This window comes from Chlamydotis macqueenii, chromosome 1 (genome assembly GCF_036417535.1).
Source record: "Chlamydotis macqueenii isolate bChlMac1 chromosome 1, bChlMac1.mat, whole genome shotgun sequence".
Lineage (NCBI taxonomy): Eukaryota > Metazoa > Chordata > Aves > Otidiformes > Otididae > Chlamydotis > Chlamydotis macqueenii.
Genome location: NC_141556.1, coordinates 50,135,121 through 50,146,175, shown reverse-complemented (window position 1 = coordinate 50,146,175; position 11,055 = coordinate 50,135,121). Strand labels below are relative to the sequence as shown.

The 11,055-nt window shown below is 45.7% G+C and overlaps 1 protein-coding gene and 1 long non-coding RNA gene across 2 annotated transcripts; one reads left to right on the top strand and one right to left on the bottom strand.

Moving 5' to 3' along the window:
* Positions 1-711: 711 nt before the first annotated feature.
* Positions 712-2,360, bottom strand: SNRPF (small nuclear ribonucleoprotein polypeptide F). Its single transcript, XM_086740070.1, has 4 exons — positions 2,231-2,360; positions 1,957-2,082; positions 1,717-1,781; positions 712-844 (listed from the first exon to the last, which is right to left on the bottom strand). The coding sequence occupies exons 1-4, from the start codon at positions 2,231-2,233 to the stop codon at positions 778-780; spliced, it is 261 nt and encodes an 86-aa protein (XP_086596196.1). The 5' UTR covers positions 2,234-2,360; the 3' UTR covers positions 712-777.
* Positions 2,361-2,574: 214 nt separating this feature from the next.
* LOC147602024 (uncharacterized) lies at positions 2,575-3,115 on the top strand. The gene is made up of 2 exons (XR_015257568.1): positions 2,575-2,836; positions 2,962-3,115. It is a non-coding gene; the product is annotated as an uncharacterized LOC147602024 (long non-coding RNA).
* The last annotated feature ends 7,940 nt before the right edge of the window (positions 3,116-11,055 follow it).

Below are 11,055 nucleotides of genomic sequence, written 5' to 3'. Positions count from 1 at the left end.
ATATGGTTACTGTGTTCCTACCAAAAACTTTTAATATTCAAGATGCCTGACAACAAAGAAATACTTTCTTTTTATGACAGACCTCTTAATTAACCAATTGAGAGTTGGAGGAATCATTACCAAATCATCAGCAGTTTGCAGCAGGCACATCAGAATAGTTTTCTGTTGCTCATCCCACAGCCCATATGATCATCGTTACAGGGAGAAAAGGCTATTCCTGCAGCTTCTTCCATCCACTCAGAGATGCAGCTTAGAATGACACCAGAAAGTCACATACACAGGATGAAACGTTTTTTACCTTCTATTATAGGCTAGTCTGCATTCCATGTAACTACCTGACGGCAGAGTACTGACGCTGATGCTAAACTGAGCCGATATATTAACGAACCAGCTATTTTCTTCTGGAGTGCACAACTTTGAAGACTTAATTTCTTCCAGGAATCACTTAAATTCTGGTATTTCCCTTGACAGTAAAGGCATTTGTTGACGGTGGTAATACTTAAAAAGTTTGGGGAAGAGGGTGGGGTGGCAGTATTTGTTTTTAAAAATTTACTTTTCATTCTAGTATTTTCTGTTTTAAATTTAAATAATTGCTTATTCCTCCAGCATTAGTTTTCTGGATGCAATAACAGATTAGAGACCTTTTGAAGAGTCGATTTTCCCCATATTAAAATACAATGGGGGGAAAAAAGTAAACACATCGTTACAAAATTATGGAAAAACAAGGAAAAAAAAAAAAAAAAAAGAAAAAAGTTTATTTCCAGATATACAAAACACCTATTCTCTCATTTCTCCATCTTCTTCCTCTTCTTCCACACCTCTGATGTACAAAACATTATTGCACCTGTAAACAGAAATGAAGAGTTGCCTTAACTGTAAATGTTTTAATTTCCCACCCCTTATATACACTACTTTTAAGAATTTTCCTGCTTTGAGTGTAGCCTGGCAACAGCCAGATACCGCATAACAAATTGCTGCTATTGACCTTGTATAGCTTTCCACAAAGTTCACAACAATTGTAAAAACACCAAGTTTATAAAAGCAGTAACTGGATGACAATGCTGTACAAGAAATCTTTTTTCCTGGGCTAACAGTTATAGTCAAGTTTAATTTCCAAGCATGCAAAATGCTTTCAGTGGCAAAACACTCTACTAATGCCAAGAGATTAACAGATACAATTAGATACAAATTCTTTTGTAGGGCTTGTTGTGATAGGACGAGGCATAATGGTTTTAAACTAGAAGGAGGTAGATTTAGATTAGACGTAAGGAAGATATTTTTTACACTGAGGGTGGTGGAACACTGGAACAGGTTGCCCAGAGAGGTGGTAGATGCCCCATCCTTGGAAACATTCAAGGTCAGGCTGGACAGGGCTCTGAGCAACCTGATCTGGTTGGAGATGTCCCTGCTCCTTGCAAGGGGGTTGGACTAGATAGTTTTAAAAGTCCCTTCCAACACAAGGGACAATAATTCTATAAACATTAATCTGGAAAACTATGGCATTTAGTTACCTGAAAAAGAGATCGTTGATACTTCTTTGCAAATATTTCAAAATTAGTTTTTCCTCCCCTCAGATAGGATCTCACAGCCTTCACATGAGTTACATTAACACTTAGCATCTTAGACGAGAAACACACCATCCAGCAACACAAGCTTTAACGCAAGTGATAAGAAGATTTAAAGAAACCCTGTCTCTGCCACAAATACCGTAATTACCTTATCAAAACTTCACCCAGGTGTCCAGACAACGCACCGTCTATATACTCCTCTGTGTTTGCAAGCTGGAGAAGAAAATCAGCAACACTGAAAACGGCAGTAACAGAAGCAGCTTCGCAGAGCCCGTAGCCCGCTCCGCTCATCCTTTAGTGGCGGCACAACCCCCCCCCCCCCCCCCCCAGACACCTCACAGGGAACCTCGTCAGCTCCCGCCCCTCCTCCGCCGACCCCGGCCCTCACCTGCATGTTCATGTAGCCGTCGACGGAGACGAGGTAGCCCTTGTACTCCATCCCCCACTTCAGCTTCACCATCACCGGCTTCCCCGTCAGCCCGTTCAGGAAGGGCTTGGGGTTGAGGGGCAGGCTCTGACGGGGAAGAGCAGCCGGTGAGCGCCGCCTGCCCGCCGCCCCGCCCCCGCCGCCCAGTTAACGGCCGCACCGTTAACGGCCGCGCCGCCCGCCCGCTCCCCGCCCCGCGCCCCCTTCCCGCGCGCGCCGCAGGCACCGCCCTCACCATGGCGACGCGGCAGCGGCCCGAGAGAGACACAGGCCCACGCGGGAATCCCTCGTGCGCGCCGCGGACTGCGAGAGAATGGGAGGCAGCACCGCTCCGGCTTCCACTTCCGGGGGCGCCGCTCTCACCTCTGACCCCTCACCCTCCTCCGCACTTTCAATAGGCTGAGGCGCCCCCACGCGCGAAGGAAAAAGCGGTGCTGCTCATTGGCTCGGCGGCGTAGCGGGCCTTTCTCATTGGTCGGACTGGCCGCCCGCCTCCCTTTGCCGACCAATCGTCAGCGCCGTGGGGTGCTTCCTGCTCTCCGGGATGAGGGCGGAGCTGCGCTACGGCTTCTGGTAGCCTGGGGCCGCCATCTTGGTGCAGGCTGTGGTGAAGTCGGGGGTAGGGAGCTCCTTCCTGTGTACCCCAAGCCCGTAAGGCCATTCCTCCCTCTCTGTCTGCTGGCTTGTGACCTCCTCGCCGCTCCAGAGGCCCGCAGGGGCCGATTTCACCCCCCTCGGGCTGACAGCAAGCTTATTTTACCTTGAAAGTCGGAGGGCCAGAGCAGCAGCTGCCTTCCCCGCCGGGGATGGGGGGACGGCTTCAGAGCAGTCGAGTCTGTGCGTGTGTGTGTGTCCCTCCCAGCAGCGTGTTGCGTACTTTTCACCTCGAGATTTACCAGCTTTGAGCACCGTGTTCAGCTCGGCAGCGGTCGGCGTGGCTGTTTCCGTCTTTCTCTATGCAAGTAGATCTCCACGAGGTGGCAGTGCCTAACTTGCTGGATGGCTGCGGCACATAACGGGACACTTCCGACAAATTCTCCCGATGTTACCTGTGAGCCTTGCAGGCATTGAAAGTGTGGCGACTCCGATTCGTGTTTAAGAATAAGCTTGCAGACCAATGCGTTTTTGTTCCTCCACATGCATGGATAGAAAGCCTCAGTTTTTATAAGACACGTAAACCATGTCCTTGCCAAAGTGTTAGTCCTCTACTCCGTCTCATTTGACTCCCAGGCAAAGAAGCTGCCAGAGTTTTTCTTGGCTGTAGAAAGAATCAGCCTGTTCGCACTCGTGAAACATCGGTCCTGCTCTAGCTGTAATTTGTGACTCAACCTTTGACAGGCAAACATGTTGAATCAATCTTTGGGCCGTTTACTAATTTGTCACATCTACACTACTATCTACTCTATGTCTAAAGTCATCACACACCACAATGTGTATTTATGTTCCTGCATACAGCATCTTCCTTTCATCTTTAGTGTATTGGATGCTGAATGTGGAAAACATACACTCAGGAACTAACCTTTCTGTAACAGAACTATTAGATTTTTTGTGCACTTTACCTTTGAAAGGTCAGTCTAGTGCCCTAGTATTGAAAGCAAAACTGTCATCACCTGCTTAAATCTGAGTGTTTAGTGCTGTTGACTCAACAACCTGTCTTTTCCAGATCCAGACTGTCCTCGTGCACAGTGATTGCGATACCTTTACGGACTGGTAGGAGTGAATAAGAGTTAGAGTTGTAATTATTTTTAACTGACATGTATCAGAAGTGCGCTCAGATACTTGTTTTCGTGATCATTAGAAATGAGTGTGTTTTTCTTTTAAGGTGTATTGGATGGGCAACAGAGACAAGGTCAAAATTATGCTAATAGTCTTTCTGGTAGTAAGACTATGAGCCAGCTGAAAGAGTAACTAAGTTATAAGATTTCTGTAAGGAAGTCTTTGTTGAGCCTATATAGGGAAACATGAACACAACAGAAAATGGTATATGTAGCATTTTTTCCATGCCAGTTGGAGTAAAGAATAGCTGATTTCAAGTGATAATGTGTATAACGTGTCAGAACACAATGAGCTTAGAGTGAGTGTCCCGGATAAAATCATACTGCGGGAGTAATTTTTGCACTTTGCTGACAATTGCCGAGGATAAATATGTATGTCTGTGAATGGCAATATAACAGGTTTGCTATGTTATCTGTAAACAGCACTTCTTATTTTTACATATTGAACCAGTTTTGATCACAATGTCTCCTACTAATGTTTGGACAACTATTTGTCTACCAAGAAATACAGGAGCAGTTACAGTCAGCTTTTAAGACACTGTTCCTCTGACAGATGAGTAAATACTTCAGTCCTGTTGTTACAAAGTTAGCAAAACTCAGAATTTCCCAGTGTCACAGATATCTGTGTAGAAGTCAGTAGATATCAGTGTAGAGTGCTTGACTTCTGGTTTCATAATCGGTGCATGAATTCACACATCAGTAGTCTTTTCAGCTGTAGACTGGGTCTGCAGCGATTTCGTGCGGCAGGAGTACGGAAAGCACAGAATGCGTGACTACATCTGATGTAGTTAAGTGAATAACTTGGTTAATCAGGAAACAAATTAGCTTTTGGGTTTTTTTTTTTTCCCTTGTGAGGAATTTGCTGTTTACCTTGTTGACTGAATCATTCTGACTCAGAGACAGTTTACTTACACGAGTCTTCTCCTGACCTTCAGCACAGGGGTGAAGTTCACCTTTTGTCCTCTTTGTATTTCCCTGTGTAATAGGGGAAGTAATGGTTTGCATTCTTTTCTCCCTTTGAGTCATGGTATTTGGGCTGCCGCTCAACAGGAAATGAACAGGAAAGAGTTTTTGTCATAGATTAATCCAAACCTTAGATCTTGGGTGGATGGATAGGATTTTTCTCTTACAGCTGAGGGGTGGGAATTTAGCACGACTGCCTGCACTCTGTTCCTAAGGAAACACATTAAGCAGCTGGACCCCCAATGGCAGCAGCATTTCTGGTGGAGGGACTGATTAGATGGCGTTATCTGTGTAAGTGGAAATGCTCGCTGACATCATTAACGTGCCATGTCACCATAATGCCAGGGAGAGAGGACTAGCCCCTGCACCCTCACATTGCTGAGAGAAAGCTAAGCTGCCCAGAAACGTTTCCTGATTGAGCCAAGTTTGCTGAGACAGGAGCTCCCTGCAATAACCCCGCTCTGCCTGCCATAAACACATTTTTTAAGGAAACTTTCAGAGCTGCCCTGTGTTCCAGCTTCTGGGCTGATCATTTAGTGACCATCCTGTGCCTTTTCCTAGCAATACGCCAGTGTAAATGGGGTTTTGCTCTGCAGCACTGCTCTCCCACGTCAACCAAATTACTTCTGATACCACGCTGTTCATCTCCACTGGAGTAGTAGCAGCATCAACTTTGCCATCACACCGAAGACACCATGAGATGGGCACCGGTTGCAATCAGAGGAAGCTGCTGTGAAGGCACAGCCCTGAATTAAGAGTGGGGAGAGCTGAGTTAACAAAAAGGAAGCTCCACCAGGAGACAGTACGTTCAAAGGTCGGGTTTGCATCAAAATAAATCCAGTGTAGCAACACGAAGTTAGCCCTGCTGTGCAAGGCGTGAACCTCAGCTTCTGGTTCAGTTGGTTTCGTTAATTGACAAAGCCATGTAAGAACCTGCTGCTCTCCCCATACAAACCTGTCCCAGGTGAAGATGTACCGCCCTCCTTCCTCCCCCTTGCCAGACTCCCAAACCACAGTGTCCGCTTCTTGAAAATATTGGGTGATATGATGCCTCAGTCTAAGCTAGCCAATTGTTAAGTAGCCTTGTGGAGACCAAGAGTTGGTTTCTGACAAGTTTTCTATTCTAACTACGCGGGGATGCAGTGGTTATGACTCTTAGGGACCTAGAAGGATTTTGAAGCTGTGTGCACCCTTGGAGAGTTTTGCTGCCATAGCAGCTCAAACGTGAAGAGGATCTAGGACAAAGGCCAAATCTTGCCATGAAATAAATTTATTTTTCCTTCAGTAGTAGGCATAATAGAAGATTTGCCATTATAAATCATACTGTAATGGAAAATGTACTCTTTCCCACAAATTTTCTGTAGAAAATATCTGATGAAGTTTTGTCTAAAAATCTTCAATAAGAAATCCGAAATTTTTGTATGTTCAGAAAGCCTGTATCAGTTATCAGCTCTTGGTGACTTGGGAACCACTGTGGCAGTTTGTGTGGATTGTCGACAGCCCTCACATCAGGTATAATCCTGACCTTCTGCGACTTTGCCAGAATAAAACAGTTTATCTTCAAGCAGTATTTTCACAGGGATCTCTAACAGTAAAACATCTTTACTCTCTCTGTTGATGATTTGTCATTTTAATAACACCGTCTTTGATCAAATCTCCATGAATGAGGGGATATTAGTCCCCCACTGACCTTCACCATGGATGAGGACTGAGATCCCTGAAGGTATTTAAAAGACATGTAGACGTGGTGCTTAGGGACGTGGTTTAGTGGTGAGCTTGGCAGTGTTAGGTGAACGGTTGGACTTGGTGATCTTAAGGGTCTTTTCCAACCTAAATGATCCTGTGATTTTATGATCCAGTAGGTGACATCAGACTCCAGAAGAAGAGAGGTCTTTAATTTCTCTCTTATATCCTAGGATCATCAGCTGGCCCAAGGCGGAGCTGTGCTGCAGAGATGGGTATATAGAATCCAGGTGCCAGGAGCCACAAAACTGCTTAACCTGTTTCAGGTTGGATCCAACTAACGTGCTTTTTTACGCTTGCTGCCACATTCACATTTTGGTGCAAGGCTGTAGTCTAGACTAGATATTTGGTCTTGCTGAACGCTTGGAGCCAGCTGAAGAAAAGAGCACAGGGGAACCGTAAAATCCAAGAGAGACTTGCCATCAGCCCTGCATGCCCAGCGGTGACTGGTGTACCAACGTGAGGAAACACAAGCGAGACGCAGAAGTCTGTTTGGGGTGGACTTGCCCAATGCACAGAGATCGTACTGTCAAGGACTCCCAGTGCAAGAGGCAGGGGTGATCCTGGGAAGAAGGGAACGCAGTGTTGCCTCTCGAATGGAGGATTTGCGTGCAGTTTCAGATCAACACAATGCCCTTTGCACACAGAGTGATGTCGGTATGAAATGAGATTTGGGGGGTGGTAGGTATGTGCTAACAAAAGACCAAGTCTTGATGGAGTCACAAAAGTTTTTTGCCTCTCCTCAAGGAGGTTTGCTGGAGTGGCTCCGCTGTGAACCTGTCACCAGGCCACGCTGTGCCAACGAGAAGGGGCATGGGATGGGTATTGTACAGAAATTACGGGAATGTTAAAGCCTCCTTTTATGCGTATTGAAAACCTTTATTTGTTTGTACAAATAGTATTCATGTAAATTATGCAGCTACACTAATGGGAGGCCCTTAAGAATGTCCCTCTGAAAACACAGGCTCCCTTGCCAGGAAATAATGGGACTTCCTTAATTATCAGCTGTTATCTTCTGATTTTGGCAAACTTTTGTTGCTTTATGTGCTGTTGTTTCTTTTGTGCCTTGACATTAATGAATTGGAATTGAAATCATGTGCCGAGGAAAACAAAGTGATCTGTATAAATAATAAAATGGCATTCTTGTGTGTGTCAAAAAGGGGGAGGATCAAGCATTGTGCAGAAGGAATTTGGAAACTGTGCTTTCACACAAACATCTTAATGGAAACTAATAGCTGGCTCCAAATCACAAAAATGATTCAAGAGTTGGTGTTTTAAGAAATCTGTCTGAGCAGAGCTCAGAAAGTCTGGCTGGTGTTGGAGGCTCTCTGTGTTAGGTGGCAAGCTGTATTTTAACAGAGGAGTTCGTCTGCTTCTTCGCTTGTCCTTCTGCTTCCAGCCATGGCTGAAATTCCAGCAGTGGTGATACAAACCTAACAACAGTTTCTAAACCTTAATAGTCCTTTATTCACCGTGAAGCCCTCTTGGACAAACGGTTACCCTGACAAACAGAGGAAAGTAATTTTTAACAGTGAATCTTGAGGAGGGAGTGGAGAAGAAGGAATGTTCAGGCAAGAGGACAGTCAGATGTGTACCTGGGTCACCCGGTAGTCACTGTCCAAGAGAGATTAGACATTGGTCAAGAGGTTCCCTCACTGTTTCAGAGAAAGAGCAGAAGGAAACTAGCTGTAGAGGAGAAAGTAAAAGAGAGAAACGCTGCTGGGTTAAAAGGAGGACCTAAATCCAGGATTCCTGAACTTCTTAGAAAACTCATTCTGAGCCCAAGCATTATTCTGGAGAGATGAGGCGGAGAAGTAGGAGCCCAGGCCCTGAAGAAACTAGTGAGTCATCAGGGCTCATTGGCAGTTGTAGGGACAAATTTGTCCTGAACTCCCTCCAGTACACTGTGAGGCTGTGAATGTGCTGTGGTTTTATTAATTTGGCCAGATATGTCTGGTTTTGTGATAGCCAAAGGGAAGAGTGATTTGGGGTTGGAGTCTCTGCGAAGTCTGCTGGGCAGTTTGCTGTTTGCACGTCTCCCAGAGGAGCCAGAGCAGATCCTGGGGCAGCTGAGCCAGAAAGTCTAATTTCCAGGAAGGGGCTGCAGACAGAAAAAATCCCCAACCCCCTGTGCTCTGAAAATATTCCAGAGGCGGTGTCTGCATTTCATGTTTGACTTGAACCTGAGCCCAAGACCCATGTCCCAGCTGGGGGGCAGCGATCACTGCCCTGCATCTGAGAACAGTGACTTCTGCCTCTCCGCTAAACTGGTGGTCCTTTTGTGAAGGCCTCTCCAGAGCCAGGGAGTGTCCAAGGTCTGCTGTAAAGGCAAATGTACGTGTACAAACCTTTCCCATGGAGCAGACTGGAGGAGAAGCTTTCATGCAGCCAGTTTCTGGTCAGCTACCAGAACCTCTGAGCATCTGATTGCCTGCCTGATACAGGCAGAAGTCCAGGCTTACGTAGGTGGGCAAGCTTTTCTCAGACCTCACAAACCCCAGAGGCTTAGCCTGCCTGAAGTAGGAAGGGGTTTAGGGACCAGGAATTAACTGCGGGAATGGTCAGTGAATTGGGACCAGACACACAAGGCCGACAGCACAGAAGACTGCAGCATATTCCAGGCAAAAGTAACTTGAAATCCCATGGATCAGCATACATCATCTGATACAAATCCAGGAGAGAGAGCATGACTGTAGCTGTTTATGCTGGTTTTATGCCAACCATTCCCAAATTACTGGTGCCCTGACTCTCATACTTCTTGGGGCAGTGCCCAGCTGTATGTGCTGGGTGCAGTGTGTCACCACAGAAATGCCTTTCTTCAAAATGCTTTAAGAGTTCAGTAAGTTGGAGTTTTGGCCAGTCAAGTTTCCAGTGTGTTGTGTCAACAGCAACAGTGCTCACGGAGAGCAGCTCTAGCTGCCTCGTTTCTAGCCAGGAGGCCATTGATGTGCTGGTGTTCCCTTGTCACAAGTGCTTTCTGCAACACTTTAGATTGCTATTTAGTTTACCATTTCTGCCTTCATTTTGCTGAGTACTCTGTTAGATCGCTTATAGAACTGTTAATTTTTTTTTCCAAAGTGGACAGAGGGTGGCAGCTGGCCTCTCTTTTTGCCCAGCGGGTGTTTCTGAGGAGGCAGCTGAGGTACTATGGGCTTCCCTGCGTGGGAACCAAGAGCCTGGAGAACCACAATGAGCAGTTTCAGTGCTCCCAATGGTGCACTGACAATTTCTGATGCTTCTTACATGTCCTAGGTGACCTGGCCCCATGGCCACACTGCTCCTTTCAGATCCTCTTCTGTTTTTTACGCTCTATTGGCAGCCAATATTGCATGTCTGTCCTGGGGCATGGCTGGCTTCAGCAGCATAGCATGGATGTTTGCCTCCATTTGATGCCTTCCTTCTCCAGAGCAATGTCTTCTCTGCGGCAGTTTACACCACAGGTAGTGGGAAGGGCCAAGTACGTAAGCGGAAAGGGTTCTTGTAACTGAACCCAGAGATGGTCAATAGAGGATCCACTCTTCTGCCCAGGAATGCAGTGACAAACACACTGGCAAGGGCAGGTACTGACCAGGTGAGTGAAGAGAAGATCAGGCCTTGACCATAGAATCATAGAATGTTAGGGTTGGAAGGGACCCTCAAGGGTCGTTTAGTCCAACCCCCCTGCGAGGAGCAGGGACATCTTCCACTAGATCAGGTTGCTCAGAGCCCTGGCTTTGAGTGTTTCCAGGGGTGGGGCATCCACCACCTCTCTGGGCAACCTGAGCCAGCGCTCTACAACCCTCACTGTAAATTTTTTTTTCCTAATATCTAATCTAAATCTATCTCACTCTATTTTGAAACCGTTATCCCTAGTCCTGTCACAACAGGCCCTACTGAACAGCCTGTCCCCGTGGTCTCCAACTGAACCATATTGTTTGCTGCCATGGAGGATATTTAATGCAGATGTTTAAGCTAGTTTGGGTAATAAAAACAATTGAAAAAAGCCTGCCTCTCTGCCAACAAATGTATTCTGGTGTGTGAGCCAGCTTGCTCTGACCAGCACGTGCAACTATGATAATTTGAAGGATTAGGGTATGTTCAAGGGTTAGGCTGTGGCCACATTTCAGCAGATTTTCACAGGCATAGCAAAAGGTGTACCCTTAATAAAGACCGTTTATTGCAACACTCAAGTCTTTGCTCCAAAGCTCATTATTGTTTTTCCAGAAGAAACATTGTATTATTTTTTTAAATAAGGGAAAAGGAACCTATTTTTTTCCCAAGTACCATTCTTGGAAATTATCTTCTTGGCTGAAATTTTCATGGAAAATATCAGCTTGGTGCAGATATTTCCTGCTTCCAGGAAAGCTTTTCTAGAAATCTGCCTCCTATAAATGTTTATACAAACAGTTAAAGGCTGCCAAAGTTATAAGCCGCTAAGAAAGGGTAGCTTAGAATGGAAAATAGTGAAACCTTAAGGATAGCATTGCCAACTTTGCTTAATAAACAAATGCATTTAATATGGATTTTATATAATAAACACTAGCTTAGATATGAAACTATTGTACCATGGGGTTTTTTTGCTGCACAATAAACAAAGATT